Source organism: Abrus precatorius, unplaced genomic scaffold, assembly GCF_003935025.1.
Source record: "Abrus precatorius isolate BTA unplaced genomic scaffold, Abrus_2018 Scaffold8, whole genome shotgun sequence".
Classification (NCBI taxonomy): domain Eukaryota; kingdom Viridiplantae; phylum Streptophyta; class Magnoliopsida; order Fabales; family Fabaceae; genus Abrus; species Abrus precatorius.
Genome location: NW_020874428.1, coordinates 20,470,521 through 20,491,225, shown reverse-complemented (window position 1 = coordinate 20,491,225; position 20,705 = coordinate 20,470,521). Strand labels below are relative to the sequence as shown.

The 20,705-nt window shown below is 31.0% G+C and overlaps 4 protein-coding genes across 5 annotated transcripts; 2 read left to right on the top strand and 2 right to left on the bottom strand.

Moving 5' to 3' along the window:
- Positions 1-146: 146 nt before the first annotated feature.
- LOC113848401 (protein DAMAGED DNA-BINDING 2) lies at positions 147-4,984 on the bottom strand. Its single transcript, XM_027477889.1, has 11 exons — positions 4,671-4,984; positions 4,485-4,575; positions 4,061-4,188; positions 3,818-3,940; positions 3,632-3,720; positions 3,386-3,506; positions 2,638-2,729; positions 1,802-1,931; positions 1,438-1,686; positions 1,143-1,339; positions 147-691 (listed from the first exon to the last, which is right to left on the bottom strand). The coding sequence occupies exons 1-11, from the start codon at positions 4,902-4,904 to the stop codon at positions 469-471; spliced, it is 1,677 nt and encodes a 558-aa protein (XP_027333690.1). The 5' UTR covers positions 4,905-4,984; the 3' UTR covers positions 147-468.
- A 4,096-nt stretch (positions 4,985-9,080) lies between these two features.
- LOC113848403 (dehydrodolichyl diphosphate synthase 2) lies at positions 9,081-12,612 on the top strand. The gene is made up of 3 exons (XM_027477891.1): positions 9,081-9,558; positions 9,650-9,717; positions 11,763-12,612. The coding sequence occupies exons 1-3, from the start codon at positions 9,145-9,147 to the stop codon at positions 12,208-12,210; spliced, it is 930 nt and encodes a 309-aa protein (XP_027333692.1). The 5' UTR covers positions 9,081-9,144; the 3' UTR covers positions 12,211-12,612.
- An 812-nt stretch (positions 12,613-13,424) lies between these two features.
- LOC113848402 (zinc finger CCCH domain-containing protein 25) lies at positions 13,425-17,300 on the top strand. Its single transcript, XM_027477890.1, has 4 exons — positions 13,425-13,708; positions 13,800-13,909; positions 14,007-14,194; positions 16,310-17,300. The coding sequence occupies exons 1-4, from the start codon at positions 13,536-13,538 to the stop codon at positions 17,030-17,032; spliced, it is 1,194 nt and encodes a 397-aa protein (XP_027333691.1). The 5' UTR covers positions 13,425-13,535; the 3' UTR covers positions 17,033-17,300.
- A 763-nt stretch (positions 17,301-18,063) lies between these two features.
- On the bottom strand, positions 18,064-19,963 carry LOC113847393 (UDP-glycosyltransferase 71K1-like). 2 transcript variants are annotated; one of them, XM_027476481.1, is made up of 2 exons: positions 19,325-19,763; positions 18,096-19,225 (listed from the first exon to the last, which is right to left on the bottom strand). In XM_027476481.1, exons 1-2 carry the CDS (start codon positions 19,755-19,757, stop codon positions 18,360-18,362), a joined length of 1,299 nt encoding a protein of 432 aa, XP_027332282.1. In that variant the 5' UTR covers positions 19,758-19,763; the 3' UTR covers positions 18,096-18,359. The 2 variants fall into 2 exon arrangements, with proteins under 2 accessions (XP_027332281.1, XP_027332282.1); XM_027476480.1 differs by having other exon boundaries at positions 18,064-19,963.
- Positions 19,964-20,705: the final 742 nt, after the last annotated feature.

Genomic DNA, 20,705 nt, shown 5'->3' with positions numbered 1-20,705 from the left:
GGCAAAGAATATTCTTTATTAACCCAAGTGCTCCGCCTTACAAAACACCAATCAAAAGCGCCACTAGAGCTAAGGTATATACCTGCTTAGGTTCTGTTGTTAAGGTTTCTGTGTCTGTGCATGAACGAAGACAAAAGCATGAAGATGGGAAGCCAATTTAAAGCTCGAGAGACTATAAATTTACAGAAAGTAATAATCCAACAAAACCTATCACTATGTATAAAAAAAATGCTACAGTGCATTCTCTTATATAATACATAGCACTACACGAGGAGAATGGTTGCATATCACAGCCAAGTGTGTATTGTATCTGATACAACATCACTGCTCCAAGACAAAAACATCAAATCAAGGACCCATCCCATTTTCTAAAAAACAAAACAAGGAGGGAGCTTGGCTTGGAAAAGCCTTCAAAAAAATTGAACAAAGAACGTCTTCAGTACACTGCGCAAAGACCGAGCTCATTATTCACAGATTATCCTTAGTAGTGCAACCAGACAATTTCCACTCAAACTTTTTGGACTTATGCTGCTTCAGCTTGGACGTGAATCTTTCATCGTCAGATTCACCGCTATCATCGCCATTCTTCTTACCACGCTTCTTCTCAGCTCTTCCACAATGCACAATTTTACTTTCATCTTTCTCCTCGACATGCTCCGACTTTTCCTTGGGCTTCCAAATGAACAGAGATCTGAAAAATAATGCCAGGTAAGCCCAAGAACCAAATAACCAATCAGATTTTGGACACCAAGGTACTAGAGCTTTTTAAGTCCATTAATGTTGTTTAGTTCTGAATCTAACAAGATAACTGGCATGATGATAATCATATGTAACATTATAACATTGGTAGAGTGAACTATGTCACAGTTTAATACGATGCATCAGTGTCATCTTTATATCACACTCTTGGGAGGAAAAAATAGATGGTTCTAAAAGAGCTAGTTAAATAGCATTTGTAAATTTTAATTTTTACTGTAAGGGTTTCACCATCACAGAAGGCTTAAAGATTTGAATTTTGCCCATAGACATGTCAAACTACACCAGCCAAATGAATTCATCATTAGGTTTTTCCTAACAGATAAAATGAAGAATAATCAAAAGTTTCGTTATCAGTATTTTAGGATCAATAGGAGAAGTCAAACCTAGAACTCCCAGATGCCAGGATATCATCACGTGGATGCAGCTTATTAACTGGACTGATGGTTGTGATGTTTGGGTCCATCACTTCTGCAACCAATTGCCCTGTACTGGTATCTATAAAATCAATGGGATGTAAGGCAGCTCCATTATAATTTTCACTTATGTAACGACCAACAACAGCAAGGGACTCTGATGGATCCTGAAATTACATAAATAATATAGTTCCTAAAATGACCAAAGAAGAAAGGAAAGAAACATCATAAACAACTGGAAGAAATTTTAAAACAAAAAAATCACCTTTGGATCCCATTCAGCTTTAAAGGGTGTCAAATGCCGATTGAAATCATGACTATGTACAATTTCACGGCTGGGAGAGTCCATATTACCAAAGATAGAATCCCATATACGAAGACGATTGTCTTGTGATGTAGTGAGAATTTTGTTTCCAGATAAAGGAGAGAAATATGCAGAGTTAACAACACGCTTATGCTCAAGGTCATAAAGGGATGATCCAGCTTCTAATCGACGGATATCCCAAATACGAGCCTAGAATTTTGAAACCATTACACATTTCAATGGCCAAATCCAGTGTGTAACAAATGTTCAAATTACTAACTATATATTCAATATTCAATACATGAATAAAAGAAAAAAAACTCACAAAATGGTCATTTCCACAAGACAAAAGTATGTCTGGTTGAATTGGATTACAATGTAGACCAACAACTTTGCTACCTTTTTTGTGGATCAAAATTGCATCACCAGTCCTATGGTTGGAGCGCATGTCAACCCTACAAATGCCACAGGTTATGCATATTTCTGGACTAATGTGTTTCACAAATGAAAAGCACAGCTACAAATGAGAGGGCTACAATTTACTCCCAAACCAAGAAAAAACCATAATTATAAAAGTTCTCATTTTTTGTCTCCAATGAAATATCTTAATACTTTTATAATGAATAGAGTCAGCTCAAGCTGGCCGCAAATCTCAAGTTCTCAAACACCTTCAAATCATTCATGTACACAGTAAATTAATAGGATAAACGTGGTGCTCTCCTAAACAAGATCCTAGCAGATGTTGTGCACTGCAGCAATTACATCGCACCTTTATCACAAACCTTGACAAATGGTCATGCAATGAAGAGAGAATCAGAAGAAAGTTTTAAGTTCAAAATTTAAAGCCAGCCAAAATTGATTCAGGGATAAATTTTAACTGAGAACTATCTGCACACCTAGAAAGACAATAGAAAGATGATACCATGCTCTTGGAGCACTTAAGTAATAATTTTTTCTTTTACAGAAAAACACTAATACAGGTAGTGACATGCCAACTAAGAACAGTGTAATGTAACAAATCAGCAGTGAAGCCTAAAAATCCGGGTAAGTTATCATAGATTGATGAGACCATTCATAACTTAAGAGAAACCAACATGTATCCTTCAGTTTGCATCAAAAATAATAATTTCAGGGGGATGGGGACCCAAAGAAGTTACTTACAAGTGAAGAAAACCAAAGCTATCAGCAACAAGGACAAGACCTTTCTCACAGTTAATATCCATGCCATAGAGCATTTTCCAAGTGTTTGGACCCTAACAAAAGAAGCATATAAAAATAAATTTTACTGCAAAAAGATAAGACAAAATTTTGCAGGAACATCAGTGAATCGTCATTTACATTTTTCTGGTTGTTGACACCACGTAATCTCCCAGAATATATGCCAAAGCCAAAATAATGATGCTACTATAGATCATTCCGATTAAAAGCCAATTCAACTAGGTTAAATTGGCTTTCTCTCTCACTTCCTTCTCACAAACAATACCATAGCACATGCCTCCCATTCCAAAAAAAAAAAGATTAAAAAAAATAAGACCACCATAATCATGAAAATAATTACTATCTTACACCATAACAAAACTGGTTATGGAGGACTGAGCAAGGAAGAACAGCAAAATAGGTAAAGTGTCCAACAACAACATGAATCAAGCCTTATCCCACTAAGTGATGTTAGCAACATGAATCACACAACACTTGAGCTTGGGAAAAAATCAAAATCTATAAGATATTATTTATCATTAAATTTCTTTTAATGTTTATTGTTGAATCTCTTTTAATAGGTAGAGCGTCCTAATATGTAAATATCACAATTCAAAATAGTGCTCCTGAATCCTTGGGCATAACCGAATAGTCAAGCAATTAAAGAGAGAGAGTTCATCAAATATGAAGAAAATTTAGAGAAAAGTGTTACCTGCCATCCACCAGGGTTCAGGTTCATTGGGGAGGATGATATTCCTGTCTCCAAGTCAGTACAACTAATGGTTCCATCTGAGGATGCAGAATAGACCATACAATCATTTGTAGGATTAAACCTACAAAGTTTACCATTTAGAGCCTAACATTTGGACTTCAGGCTAGGGCATAAAAATAAATCCAAAGATGAAGGGAAAAAATGGAACAGCTACAACAAGGCCATGATTTCATTAAAATAACCTACCTCATATTGTTCAGTATACAAGAATGTATATTCCCATAAACTACCCTCTCATGCACTTTTCCAAAATCCCATACTCCAAGTTGTCCTTTCTTTTAGGATCAAAGCAGAAAGAAGAAGAAATCAGTGGCTAGAAAAACGAAGGCAATCATAAAATTAATCCTAACTAACATAAATTTACAGTATAACCTTATCTCCTGATAATAGAATGTTATTCTTTGTGGGGTGGAACTCCAAGCATGTTACCCGTCTACTATGATATCTAATGACAGCACAATTTACTTGCTCTGGGATGACATATTTAGGTTTGATCTAGCATAGAAAAGAAAAACAAAAAAATTATCACAACTAGAATCCCATTAATACTAGGCTCTGCGATAAATAACTTGGAAATAGAAAATACAAAAAAACATATAGTAAACTCAGGCATACAGTAGGAATGGCTGGCCTTAGCTGGCGTTCGAACACATACTCCAAAGGTTTACATGTTTTTCTGCGAGGTGCTGGAATAACTCCATGCTCAGTAGTGACACGATGAGGGCAAGTCAAAGTGGTATGTCCTTCAATTCAAAACAACAATAAATTCAAGAGCTTAACCGATTGCCCATTAGCAAGTTCTTTAATACAGCTTATAGAAATAATTTATGACTCATAAGTTATCTATACCTTATTTTATTAAGTTTCTAAACATAACAAAAGAAGTTTATTTAAGCCTATTCCAATGAATTTTATAATTCAATTTATGGTATAAATATAACTAAGTAAACAAATTATTGAAAGTTAGAAACGTACTCAAAATGGAGAGAAAAATAATAGTGTAGAGAAAATAATCAGTTGTAAAGAGAGAAATAGTTACCAGGCATTTTACACAGAAAGCAAGGCTTCATTGGGCAATCAATATATGTAGCACCCTTGAAGCCCGCTTCATGTCCAGGCTTCTTACACACCTAGAACACCAACCCAAAAACCGTCACGGTAACGGAGTTGCAACAGTGATAAGAAAAGAAGAAACTTTGTAAGAAATAAGTTAAAAAGAAGTAACCTTGCAAACTTTTTTGAGAGTGATAGTGATAGGTGATTTCCCTTTCCTGTTTGCGTCGGAACCCACTTCCTCCTTCTGCGACTTGCCATTTCCATTTGCAGTAGTAACCCTATCTTCTTCTTCTTCTTCTTCTTCTTCCTCTTCTTCTTCTTCTTCGGATGAACTCTGTTCAGAGTCAGAGTCTCTCTCGATGAGAACCTTGGGAAAAGAGGTTCTACGAGTAACGGGTGCCATTAAAAAGAATTCCTTTGCGGTGATGGTGAAGAATGGAGGCGGGAAATAGAAAGACGCACGAAGAAACCAGAAAGAAGAATAAGGACGGTTTCACCACTTGTTTTGCTGGTATTCAATAACACACGTCACTCGTTAATTCAATTACACAAATGTCCTCACTTCTCCTCTCCCAATTTCTTTATTTCTTCTATGCTGGATAAACTAGCCACATTTTAACCCTCTCATCTACAAAGGGAAAGTGATGAATTAGAGTAAAAATATAGGAAGGATGAAAAAAATAAACTGAAAATTTTATCTTTATTCATAAGGATGAAAATAAAACGAAATAAAATTTTCACATATTTATATGAGTAAAAGAATTCTTAAATTAGTTAGAAAATTATTCATAATTGTTATTAAAAAAACCAATTTTTTTGACAAAAAAAAAACTATAGTTTCAAAAATTATTTATAAAATATATAAATAGATAAATTACTTGTCTAACGTGATTATTAAGTAGTATAGCATCCACCCTCCTCCTAAAGGCTATGTTTATTTAAAAAATAAATAAAATTTGTTCATTACAAAGAACACATTGTGCGTGCTTCACATGTGGCCAATACTTGATAATTTGTCTAGTACATAAATACATGTAATCTTACTTCTTCTTTTTTTATCTATTATAAAAATTTATACAACAAACTATTTTCGTGAATTTATCTGCTAATTTTTCACACTTGTTAATATTTTACTTATTTAAAGATTAGTGATAATTTTTATAGATTACATATTTTATTTTAATAAAAAAATTTATTATAACTAATATTTAATTTTATGACATTAATTTTTTATTAAAATAATGATAAAAATTAATAATTTTTAATTATTAATTAAATTATAACAATTTGATGTTTAAATTCATTTGATATTGATTAATGTATATTGAATAATCAATATATATTATATAAAGAAATTATTATATGTTATTTAATTTTTTAAACCTATTTAATAAAATTAAAATGGAAGTAATAGATAAATAATTAACGTGATTAATGTATAATGAATCATCAATACATATCCACGTTGCACCAAATTATTTAAAAAAAAAAATCATGTCATCCGTAGTTTGGGCTATCACTTTATTTTTATCCAGTTGGGATAAATTAAAAAACAATGAAAATGCATATAAAATATTATTTATTAATTTAATTATATTAATTTTAGTCATTCAAATTGAGTTTAAGCAATTGATCATGATAAGTTTTTTTAACTTTTACATTTTTAATGTAATTTAAATTTTTAAAATAAAATCTTATTTATTATTAATGACTTAAATTTAATCTTAAAAGTTGAAATTAGTAAAATTATAAAATAATTAATTTAATTATCAAAGCATTTTTTACCAAACAGTGAATTGTTCTTACTTACATTATATGTTTTTTTTACTTGTATTTAGTTCATACTGAAGGCCAAATACACTTTATTTTTAAAAAAATAACTAAATACTACAAAAATATCTCACGTGTCTTGTAGTGATTGAAAAAATAATATTTAAAATATAAATTTGAGTTTAAATATTTTTAAAAAATTATTAATAAATAAAAATATTTAAAGTGTTATATATTTAATATATAAATATTTTTATTAAAAAAACAAAATTATATTTAAAAGAGGAAGCTAAGAGCTACAGGTGGCAGTGGCATCCGCTATCCACCCAGTGGTTTTGTGACCTCCTTACGGGACTTGCCTCCCACTTACTAGATTTATTTTTTTTACTCACCTTTATAACACACAACAGGCACTGCTAAGTGCAAGCTATTAGTAATGAAAATATTTACAAATTAATATATATTTTAATAAATTGTATAAATAATTTTTAAAATTAAATAAATAATTTTTTTTACGAAATATTCATAAGAAATTTTAAATAATAGTAAAAAAAAACTAAAAAACCTTAAGTTTGGGGACACAACAAGGGGAAAAGCAGATTAAAATCAAGGAGTTATACTCATAAATGGGCTAGGTGAGGAGCAGGGCGCATGGCACGTGACAGCACCCTGGGCCCCCTTGATTTCCTTTTCTGGCCACTGCATGGCTCGTGTGGAACATGTTACGTGTCGTGCAATGTTTTGGTTGCTTTTCATTAAACAAACTATGCTTCACCTTTGTTATGACTAAGTATCTATTTAGTTTAAAATTTAAATAATTTTATTTTAAATGATTAAATATTTTAAATGTATTATATGCGTTAACTTAAATTATGTATTTCATTAAAATGTATTTTATAAATTCATTTTTAATTTGATATCTATACAAAAACATATATATATATATATATATAGTAGTTTTTTAATTAATTTTTTCAAAATAGTAGTTATTATTATCGTTTATAGCGTCTTTATTTTGAATTTATTTGTTAAATTTAATTTTTTAATGTAACACGTTTTTATGTTGTCTTTATATAAAAATATACTATATTGTAAAAATTAAAATAAAAAAATTTATATATAAAAATTACAATCAACCTCATTATGTAAACAAATTAAATTTTGTTATATTAATTCGTGACAAATTATAAAAATAAATTAGTATTATACCTTAAGCAATTAAAAAAATTATTTAAAAATAAAGTTCACATGTAATATCTTTTATGTTGCTCTTAATTTTAATTAGAGTTTTACCTCAAAAATAAAACTTGTAAAAAACAATCATAAATAATTGCACGTAGAAGCTTAAGTTAAATTGACTATGAAAATTGACTTATAAGTTCAAAGTTACCAACTTATTTTTTATAAGCTAACATGGATTATTATATTTCTTTTGAGTTTATTTTAATGACAAGGTTCTATCTCCATTCTTTAATTTCAAAATTGAATATCAAATTTGATTATTATTTTGTTTATTTGTTTATACTTTTTCCCTCCTCATTTGCAATATAATATTCAATTATTCTGCATGATTAAATGTTTATTTATAATACAGTAAAGTTTTTATTATAATATAAATTTATTTATTAAATTAATAATAAAAATATTTAATTATGATTATTATATTAACTATTAATAACTATTTTATATACTAAACTATTAATTTAAGATGTTTTAAATATAATTACAGATAGTATTATTTTTATAATAATTTTATTATTAATTACTATAAAATAATTTATTTTAATCAATTCCGCCCATAAGGGGATTAAATCTAATAAAAGATAATAACATGGATCATATAAAAAAGATATTCAAGAACTCGATTTTACACAAAAAAATTATAAAACTAAATTAAAAATACAGGTTTTATATAAAAATTAAAATAACATTTAAATCAAATAAAAATTACACCAACTATGTACCACCATCTATGAGGCTCTTCATTGCGTGAAGTTGGAAGTTGGTTTCCAATCATGAGTGTACCGAAGATATCACTTTCAATTGTAAGAAAAAAAAAGTTTTATTATTTAAACTATTAAAATTCAATATGGTATATGATATAATATATTATTATTTATATTGTTTATTACACATATTTTGAAAGTATACTATGAATATATTTTTAAAAAATACTCCTTTAATGGCGCAAATAATGTTTTTGATAAAATAAAATGTAGTTACGTTTGTTCTTATCATTATATGCATAAATTTTAAAGTTCTCACACATATTCAATATTTTTTGTATAAATTTTGATTTTAATCAATTCGACTATCTGTACTATAAGTCTATAACTATCAATTACATCTAACTTCCGTAAGTTTTTATGGTAAAAATGGGGTGCTAATTTAAAGGAAAAAGATTTTTTTAAACATAGAAAACATTTGCATTAAAAAAGACAACTGTGGTTAATCATTAATTATTTGTGTCAAATTTTATAATAAATAATAATATATTATAATGAAACAATTTTATATTTACATATTTTAAAAACATGTTACATTAATTTTTATGCATGTTATGTTTTTAAAGAAAGCTAAATTTGATTTTCTTAGTATGTTGAAAAGTCTAAGTAATTGATACAATGCTGTGGAAGGAGAGACAAAGCAAGCCCCCATCACCAAATTGAAGCCAAGTAAATGTGGACCACTCGTTGCTGCAGTTAGCAATCGTGGTACGGAACGGCAGCGTTTTGGAGCGACGCTATCAAGTGTTAACGACCCGCACACAACTGTCCTCTTTATAAACCAAGCCACACTCAGCAACAACACCTCACAAAACAAACAATTATATTTTGAAACCGGGATAACCGTATCCCCATTCACGAATTAAAATGTTATCGTTAAGGCTACCTATTCATCTGCACAACACTCTTGTTCCTCGTCCAAAGCCTAATCCTAATTCTTCTTTTTGTTCCCATTATTATTATTATTATCCTTATTCCCCTTCCCAAACACACCGTCTCATCATCCCCAAACGCGGCACTGCCACTGCTCCTCTGAACGTGGCAATTCGAGAGTCGCCGGAGCCGCTTCCGGCAGAGTTAGTGCCGGAGCTGATGCCAAAGCACGTGGCGGTGATTATGGACGGGAATGGAAGGTGGGCGAAGCTGAGAGGGTTGTTACCGTCGGCGGGTCACCAAGAGGGGGTGCAATCGTTGAGGAGGTTGGTGAGACTGTGTTGCAATTGGGGGATTAAGGTTCTGACGGTTTTCGCGTTCTCCACAGATAACTGGGTTCGGCCCAAGGTCATTATTCATTGATGTGTTTTGATTTTGAAGAGTGAACGGTGTTGTGTTGTTGCTGAGGTTTGTTTCACTTGTGGTGGTGATGCTGCAGGTGGAGGTTGACTTCTTGATGCGGCTGTTTGAAAGAGCCATAAATTCAGAGATTGAAGCTTTTATCAGGTACCAAAGAATTTAATTACTTTCATGCTGCATTCAGTGTGTATGAAATACAGTGGCAGATAATCCTAGTATCATGAAAGTTGAAACCAAATTATGTCTTTTTTTTAACGTGTTTCTAATATTTATGTATAGGAATTACTTAGTTTAATAAAATGATTAAATATTAAAGACTGTGTAATTCTAATAAAATGAAGGTTCTTTGTGTTATTTATGTTTGTTTAGCATATAAATAAAAAGGTTATATAGAGTTTTGTTGATTATATATATTGAAACAAGAAAAATTTATCTCATTTCGCATATATTTTATTATACTAATTCTAATAAAATGAAAGATCTTTATGTTATTTATGTTTTCTTGACAAACAAAAAAATATATGAATTTTGTTGATATTATTAATTAATTTAATTAGAAAAAGAATTATCTGATTTCACGTATAAATCCAACGAAGGAAGAAGAGAAACAATGAACATAATAAAATGAAATATAAGTCATTTTATATCGTTTTAAACACATTTAAAAATATGATTTTATTATTATTAATTTAATTTAATTTCATCTATTTTTATGGGTCTAAACATGATTTTATCAGGTGTGTATTGATTTTATTTTTTAATAAAAATAATTTTAAAATAATTGACGTTAGAAAAATGTGTAGAAGAATGATATTTAAAGGTGTGATAAAAATTATATATATATATATATATATAGATTTCACACCTTTTGTTAATTTTATTAATTAAAATGTTTACTCCTTTCAGAATCTATTCTACCAGTGCTTCATAAAAACAATTACTAGACATGCTAAATTAATGTGCAAATTGATTTTAATAGTCATGATTCTCTTGTTAAAAGAATGGTTACTAAAATTGCTTTTGTTTACGATGCAAGAATGACTTATGATCTCATACAAATTATAAAAATCCTCACCATTGCATTAGCTCAATTTTAGTGGCTTATAAAGCACATAAGTTACTCGGTTATTTCTTTTTTTCCCTTGCTTTCTCGATTATATTACAGAATCTTCTATTTTATTTGAACATTTATATTCTCTTCCTTTAGAGATGACACATTAGTTCTATTTAATATAAATAATATTCTTAAAAATTATTATCACTGAAATTATTAGGACCTTTGGGTACATAATTTTGAATCCTTACTATTTACGTTAAACTTTAATTTTTTTTTTATAAAGTTATAAAATCAATAATCTGTAGTCAAGTTCTTAAATTAAAATATCATTCATAATTAGTCACTATCACTAAAAGTTTTATTTATATTAAAATAAATTAAAGTGCAATATATTTTATCTTTAAAAGAATTTTTTTTTTCCTTATCCATATTATTATTATTATTATTTGTACGTCTGGTTTAGGTTTAAGTTATGTTACAGGCTTGACAGGTGTCACTATACAAAATGAAATTATATTGATCAAGTGGGGGTTCTATTTTGTTTTCTTGCTAGTTTTTCTTTGCCGTCTAAACATTACACAGAGTAGAGATGGAGTATGTTTTTCCTCTGCATCACATCATGTTAAACCAACAAGAAACGCAATCATCTGATAAAGATGTTCATTCAAGGATATTATATATTGGTGACACTTGACCTTTTGACTGTTATGACCAAAAGTCAAATCGAACATTTTCCTAAACTTGTTATTTTTATTTTATTATGGACAAAGTTTAAATGAAATATTATAGGCATTTTTATGTTGTTATTTAATTAAGATTTAAATTTTACTGAATTTTAATCCTATTTTTATTACATAAATTATTAAAGTAAAATACTAATGTCATTACACTTAAATTTATTCATTATTTTTCTTTTGATTTGTTTATATATAATATTGCATGTAATAAAAACTCATACATAATATATTTTTTTTAAAAAACTATGATATTTAATAATAACAATGTATTAAGTTATGAAATTATTTAAAAATATTACATGTAAATTATACAGGTTAAAAAAAATATTTTTTCCATGAATGAAGTGAGAATTGGATAAACATTTTTTGACACTGTGTAATCCTTGCATTTGTTACAGGGAAGGGATTCGAATATCTGTGATTGGCGATTCATCAAAGCTCCCCAAGTCTCTACTAAGAATGATAGCTAGTGTAGAAGAGAAAACAAAGCATAATACAGGACTCCAACTTATAGTGGCAGTGAGCTACAGTGGGAAATATGATGTTGTTCAAGCATGTAAAAGTGTAGCCAAGAAAGTAAAAGATGGGGTTATTCATTTGGAAGACATCAATGAAAGCATTATTGAACAGGAACTGGAAACTAATTGCACTGAGTTTCCATACCCTGATCTACTAATACGAACTAGTGGTGAACTTAGAGTGAGTAACTTCTTGTTATGGCAATTGGCATACACAGAACTTTACTTTAATCGAGAGCTTTGGCCAGATTTTGGGAAGGATGAGTTTGTAGACGCCTTGAGTTCATTTCAACAGAGAAAAAGACGCTATGGTGGAAGGCGTTCATAAACATATACATTCAAATCATAAGTAACATAAATATTAGTAACTGGCTTGGTGCCGATCAATGGTTTATAGGCATAAGAAAGAAGCATGCGAAAATAGTTTTTTTTTCTTTTTTTAAATCTTGGTCAGCAAATTTGTTAACGGGCATATGTAGAAAAGATATATGATATTGAAGGGTTATTTTATTCTTATATATTTTTTATAATTTATTTTTTCACTGTTGTTTTATTGCACTTTTTTTTCATTTCTCATTTCTCATTTAATTATACATTTTTTTTTGGAAAATATGGTCATTAGCGTCAAGGCACCAAGAGGAAAGTAGTTTCAGTGTTTTACGTCATATCTAATGACTAATGTCTGTTCGTCAACGGCCAATTTTTAAATGTAATCTATTATAAAATTTTCATAACAGTAATTTATCTCTAACACCTGTGAATAAAAATAAATGAATAAAACACACGGGACACATAAATATTATTAAAATTTAAAATTAAAGTTATTTTATGCAAAATTTAAAAAGTAAAATATTAGAGCATATTTGTTTCTAATTTTTAAAAAAGTTTTTTCTTTTTAAAAACTAAAATTATAGATAATTTTTAGTTTTTTTTTAAAAACTCTTTTAAAAATTAAAAACAAACATACTCTAATCTTTTATAGGTCAACTTCAGTTTATAGTTACAAATAAAGGTTCGGCTGAAACCTACTTTAAAATCTAACTTCCTTCGCTCACTCTATTTAAGTAATAAATTAAATTTAAACATTTAAAATATTATATTTCAATTAAAAAGCATTTATTAAATATGATAGAATGACTTACATAAGATTTATTAATATTATAATATTATAAAAAATATTGTTTACAAAACATAATATATTTATAATGTTGTATTAAATAAATTTATAAAATTTTAATATTAAATATATGTCTCATAAAAAGATTTAAACTTAATTTAGATAATTTCATAAAAAAATGTAAAATAAAAATTATAGTAATATAAATTAAACTATTTAAAATTATTTATTTTTATATTATTTTTTTCTTATAAATATTTATCGTTAAATTTACCCATACCTTAATGACTTATGAAAGAACTTTAATATGTAAAGTATTAAAAAGATTAATAAGTTAAGTAAAACTTTAGAAAAGACTAAACTAAACTTAAAAGAAATTGATTTTCTATTTTGGATAAAAACATGATCATGCGTCATTGATTTTCTATTTTGGATAAAAGCTTTTGTTTGCACATTGGCATAGCCCTAGCCATATCGCATTTCCCTCTTTCTTTGCTGGGCTAATTGCTTGCACAGTTCGCGTAGAGCAGAGAGACATGAACCCATTAACCCTAGTGAAGCGCATTCAGAACATCAATTCCAGAGAAGCTGCACTCGGCATCGGCGAAGAAGCTTCGTGGCACACCAAATACAAAGATTCCGCTTACATTTTTGTCGGTGGCATTCCCTTCGATCTCACCGAGGGTGATCTTCTCGCTGTTTTTGCTCAGTAATCTTCTTTCCTCTTCCATTTCATTAATTAACAATTTTATTGTTATTATTATTATTATTATTATTATTATTATTCCTGTTAAACCTAGATACGGTGAGGTTGTTGATGTTAATCTCGTTAGAGACAAAGGCACTGGAAAATCAAAGGGTTTTGCGTTCCTTGCGTATGAAGATCAAAGAAGCACAACTCTTGCTGTGGGTTGGTTTCTGTCACGTGATTCTAAAATATGTTTTTTATTTTAATGAGTTTTTTAATGAATCTAATGGTGAATTTCTTTTTGTTGAGATTGTCTCAGATAATTTGAATGGAGCTCAGGTTTTAGGGAGAGTAATTAGGGTGGACCACGTTAATAAGTATAAGAAGAAGGAGGAGGAAGACGAAGAGACAGCGCGTCAGAAAAGGGAGGCGCGCGGTGTTTGTCGTGCTTTTCAAAGAGGAGAATGTACTCGTGGAGCTAGCTGCAAATTTTCTCATGATGAACAAGTAAGATAAGCATTCAACAATCATGTCATAAAGTAATTTGATTTTTTTTTCATGTGTTTTGTTTTTAAATAAGTATATGCTACTGTACTAACTCCCATGATTTGAAAACTTGAGCTTAGAGGTTTGATTTGTGGTAAAGTATAACTAAAGTACTCATTTGCAATGCTTTTTGGCTTATTGGAATGAATTAATGGTCTTTGATTTTGTCTGAATGGAATTTTGGTATTGGTTGTAGAGCTAGAGAAGAGCGTTACACCGAAAGCTAAATTTTATTTTTTCCCTTCGTTGTTGATCTGTTTTTGCTGACTTAAAAGGTTCATTACTTCAGATAATTAGTTGTTCATTTCTATTTAGATGCTGTGACCTTGATGACAGACATGCTTTAGTTATGTTGAAGCGCATGAGTTAATTAAAGTGTGTTTTAAGACTCGCTAAGAGTCCGGGTTTTCCTTTCTAAGTTGATGAGAAGTTTTTTTTTCTTCTTTTTGTTGTATTTTTTATAGCTGTAGGACTTGGTAGGATTCATGATTCTCCTATTTTGAACTCTCTTGTCTCTCCTTTTTGAATGAAATTTTATTTCTGAAAAAATTGTCTTGTTTGCCCGATCAAAGATCAAGACTTACTCTGTTTCTTCCTCCCTCAACTATGTCACGTACAGTTACTGAATCTCCTAACTCCTCCACTCACCACTGATTGCTGTGGCTCTGGTCACCAATTGTATTAAACAGTTCTGCTCAAGTCAGCCGTTGACTTCAGCTAGCCATGACCTCTACTCCGCTGACTTTGCAAAGATTTATGATTATGTATTTCAATGTACATACAGAACATCAGATATTTGTTTCTGCTTGATGTTTGCTAGGCTTGCTGTCAGGATTTATTTTTCCTGCTCTTGCTGTGGCCTCATTCTATGACAGTCATTTATGAAATAAAGGTAATGGAAATTAAAGAATCATTTAAATTGATTATATAAAAATCATAATTTCAAACTATATAGTATGCATGCATCAGCATGTATGGTAAAGTTTAAATGAGAATACAAATTTTAATTCTATATCCTAATTCTTAATGCATTTCTAACTATAATAATAAAAGTGATTTCAGTCTCAAGTCTCAACAGAATTGGAATTGAATTGCATTCAAGTTTTGATTATGATTCAAAGATCAAAACTGCATTCATCTCTAGTGTTAAGTTTTAACTTGAAATTTGCTTTCATTTTTCTTTGTCATTCCGTTGTTAGAATATTGAGTAAATTACACTCTTATTAACACTGGATTCATCTCCAGTGTTAAAAATCACTCGGCAATTAACACTGCATTCATCTTTAGTGTTAAAAATCACTCTCCACTTCTTGGGGGCATGAATATATTTACACTTTAGTCTAATTTATTATGAATGAGCGTCTCAGGGATTTTCCCCCTACTTGTTGTCATTGTTGGAATCATTGACAACTAGTTTTAAACCTCCACAATCAAATCTGGGATTTAAGCAGTTGAATTAACAATTCTTGATGAATTTCCAAAGCGGATAGTGTGAGTGTTTAAAATTGTTTAATTTTCTATGGTCCTAAGATTAATACCCTTGTGCTTAAAATTAGTTGCTGGTGACGCAAGTTGCAGAGAAAGGAAATGAAATTATGATTTTTATATAATCAATTTAAATTATTCTTTAATTTCCATTACTGGTAATGTTTTCTTTATTTCATAAATGACTGTCATAGAATGAATGTTTTCTTTATCCATACTATTTAGTTGTTCACCACCAATAAGAGGTTTGTTTATATTAACATGGGCTTGAGTGTAGCCCATATTCATCTGTCAGAGGAGGGAAATGTAATTAATGAAGTTAGAGGGGAGGGCATTGTAATTTAACTATATCTGAGGGAAGCGGAGCAAAATTTATGCATACTTGTTTGCTGCTGCTTTATCATCTCTGTTCTATTCTTTGTATAGTTTCTCCTCACGTGTTTTGCATATGGTTGAACTTTTGAAGAAGTTGTTGATGTTATAAAATGTGCTGAATTTAAGAATGAAAACTTAAATGCAGATGGTTTATCCAGCTATCCCTTTGTATGTTTTGACTTTGAGTTCTTGACTGTCTTTGTTGTCTTTATCCAGAGAGCTGCAAATACAGGTTGGGGTCAAGAGGAAGACAGTTCAAAATGGGGTCATGACAAATATGAGGGTCCCAAAAAAGAGAGAAAATATGGCAGCAACCCATCAAATCTTTTTCCAGAAACTAGAGACAGCGATTCACATTCTAGAGCCCATGGGCATGACATTGGATTAGACAGCCAACCAAAGAAAAGTGATAGAAGAGAGAAGACATTGCGGCAGCATTATGACGATGATAGATGTGAGGGAAGAGAAAATAACAGTAGAAGAGAAGAAAAGAGATCAAGAAGGCATGAAGGTGACAAATTTGAACACAGGTCGAGAGAAGAGCAATATAGGAGGGAAGAAAAAAGATCAAGAAGGAATGATTATAATGGTATGGAACCTGAGTCAAAAGATCATAACAGAGGGGAAGGCAAGAGATCAATAAAGCCAGATGATACTGAGTTTGAACACAAGTCAAGAGGTTCTGATATAACTATAAGGGATGATCAAAGACCCTGGAGGCAGGATGATGATGATTTTGGAAGGAAATCAAGAGAACCTCATAGTAACAGGGAAGACAGGAGATCACGAAAGCACCCTGAAGATGAATGTGCACCAAGGTCAAGAGAAGATTATGATAGGAAACAAGATAACAGATCATATATAAATGATAGTGATCGAAGAGAGTCAAAAGTAAGATATGATTTTGACAGGAGAGGAGAGAAAAGTTCAAGAAGGTAAAGGGGCAGTATTTGAGGTCTGGGTATGAGCATGTTATTCCTTCTTTGTTTGTGGAGAGAAATGAGTACTAGTTTAATTTGAGCTATATTTGATAATCAGAAAAGTGATGCAGTGCTAATATTTCCATGGTCATTTTGTTTGTTATATGATTTAAATACGAGAGTGGTGATAATTTTCCATATGGTGCGGTTGGTTTGATAAATATTTTGTTTGGTTCAACGGTCTCCGACTATCAATGCTAATGCACCATGAATAATATATTTGGTCTATATCTATCAGTGATTCTATCTTTTTCGACAGCTAGCAAACATGAAAAGCATCGGCATATCGAAGCTCTCAATTTTTACGGTTCTGGTCCACAAGACGCCAAATTATGATTCCAAGTACAGTAGAGTTTTACGCTTGGTTGTGGGGATTTTTAATCTTATTTTCATTCACATTTTATAAATTTTGACTTGGAGTTATTTTTTGTGACAAAAATATAAGCAGCGCTCGTCAATGCCTTTTAAAACGTCTCTCTAACTCCTAGAACATAAATTGAGGATTTGACCGAGGGAACATCGAGTTCGTTGGCACTGTCCTTATTATTTGACAATTTGGTTCTTTCTCCCATTTGGACCGGAGATTTTTCAGGGGCGAAAATTCGCACGGCTCACAAGATAAATGGCACTTGACATCAAGTGAACTACATCACAAGAGTTTTAACTGGTGATAAAATTGTGATTTCTCTCCTGGGCCGAGTCTATTGCAAGAGTTTATTTGGCTCAGTCGTACTCTCTTTATTTTTCAATAATTACGCCTGAGCTGGTGCGTCTTGGTTGACATTATACAACAAATACGTATCTCTGCTGAAAAGAGAATACAGACACACAGGTTGGTTTTACTTTTGCAACAAATACACCCATCTCTGCTGAAGAGAGAATACCCTCACACAAGTAGGTTTTAATTTTACTTAAAATCGAAGTTACGGCAATTTAAAAGGTGAAGTTATTTTTATTTTTTTATCTTTGATAGTCATCATTTTGGTATTGATGGAGCTTAATCCATTTTATTTTCTAACATCATATATGAATAAAAAGTATGGCATGAGCCATACAGAGAAAACATTGAACAGAAAAGAAAGAATTGGTTAAGTAAATTTATCACACACAAACTACTACAACTGCAATTTTCAACATATATTCAGTAAACATGTTCTCTCAGTGGAGAGATAGACATGTTTCTTGACATAACAACTTTCATAGGTCCTAATTACTGAGTCACCAACACTAAGACTTCTTCATATACTATCATTCCAAGAAAGGAGCAACTCCATCTATGAAATACACTATATTATAAGTTCCTGCACCATCATATTATCAATAAGTTTTTCAACAGAAATGAAAGAAGACCCACCTTTAAGGACAGCTTTCCTAGCCATCTCTTTCATCTCTTGCACCTTTTTGTGCACTGTATTATCTCTGTCCATCAATTGTTTCAGCCCTTTCTCTATCTCCTCTGCCTTTACAAAGTCCCTACCGATCCTATAGTCCACTCTCAGCTCCACTGCTAGTCCAAATTCTCTCATCATCAAAGCATTCAGCTGTTGTTCTGCATAGATAGGCCATGTCAAAATTGGTACCCCAAACCACAAGCTTTCCAAAATAGAGTTCCACCCACAGTGAGATAAAAAGCCACCAATGGCTTTGTGGGCCAGAACCTCCACCTGGGGTGCCCACCCACATAGCATCCCCCTACCTTCCATCCATTCCAAAAACCCTTCTGGTAAGCTTTTCTCTGCATTTTCTGTGGTTGGTGGAGCACGCATAGCCCACAAGAACTTAACTCCGCTACGCTGAAGTGCCAGTGCTATTTCTCTTGTTTGAGATGGACCAAATCTTCCCATGCTCCCAAAACATACAAAAACCACAGAAGAAGGTGGCTGCTCATCTAGCCATTTCAGTATTTTGTCATGCTGGGCTTTGTCTAAATTTGGGTTAGGAATGGGATTCAGATCAATCAAAGGACCAACAGTATAGATAGGAGGGGTTTCACCATCAGATAATGCATCAACACCACACTGCTCAAACTCTGAAAAAGTATTAACAATAATCCCTTTGGTGTCTCTGAACCTCTGAGCAAGCTTGTAATAGGAAAAATATCCACCATCTTTGTTAAAACAAGCATCAGGCAAAACACTTGGAGGAACTGGATCTGGGAAACCAGGAAGTAACAACTCAGGATCAGAATCATTGAAAACATCCTCAATTTGACGTTTGGGAAGGGAAAGAGCGAGACTTAAAAACCCAACACCTGATGTCAAAAACATATAAGAAGGGATACCCAGTTCATTTCCCACATCAACCATGGAGAGACAAAAGAAATCTAAGACCAATCCAACAACTGGGTTTGACTCAGAATACGATGATACAATGCTATGCAAGGTGGCTTTGACATGGGGTTTGACGTTCTCCATGAAGGTCCAGATGTAGTATTCTGTAGACTTCGTTATGTCAAATTGAGGTGGTTCTACTTGAGGGAGATCAATGAGTTTGATTTGAGGTTTTGAGGCTAACACTGATCTAATGTGAGAGTCTGAAAAGGGTGTTAAAGGGAACTTAATACAGAGAATTGTGACAGAAAGATGGTTGCAACGGTTGATTAGAAGCTGAACAAATTCCAGAGTTGACGTCAAATGGCCAATTCCCGGTGAGGGAATGAAGATCAACTCTGCTTGTTTACTCATCTCAGTGCTTCCCATTTTCTCTGTGCTGAGATAATAATGTGTGTTTGGATTTATATGTTTCACTTTTGGCTCTTTACTTATAATATCCCACCACAATGTGGAAATGTCTAGCGAGTGTGGAAAAATGACACAAAGCAAACTTGTGATTAGATACCATTTGCTGGCATCCAATTATTTGGAATGCTCGTGGAGTCGTGGATGATCCGTCTTTGACAAGTTGACGTATTCTTTCAATTAAAGCGTATTCAGCTCACAATATCTCACTTTCACATTCAAAATTTTGTATCCATTCATTTTTATATCTTATTGAAATATTATATGCTTTTATTTTTTTAAATTTTTATAAAATTAAAACAAATATTAATCAGTTAACTTAAATTGATAAAGTTTTACGTTAATTTATAATATAAAACAATTTATTTGAGTTTTTTAAAATTAGGTAGTTTATAAACATAATTAATCTTAAATTAATAATAAATAATTTTTATTTTATATTTTTTTACTTTAAAAGAATCAAATTCTTTATTTTTATTATTTTTTGAGTGAATTGCACAAAGTCGTGATTTGTGATTGACAAGGGACATCTGTTAAAGTTGTGCATTGCTAGGAAAGGAAAACAACCCTAAACCCTAAACAAGAGTTTTCCTTCTTTCTTTCATTTTTTTTTCCCTTTCAATTAATCCTTTAAATCTTAGTTTTATAAAACTCGATTAGCGCTAAGTATAAAAATGAGTTGAGTGTGATTGGCTAACACGAATAATTCCATAAGTATTTTTTTGGTGTAATAAAATATGAATTACGCTTACACAATTAAAATATTCTTATTTTATTTAACTGAAAATAAAAAACGAATATTCTTGTGATATAAACGATTTCAATAGTATCTTCACGTTAATGTTCTCATATTTTGAATAATAATTATTTAAAAATATTTTAATATAAAAGATT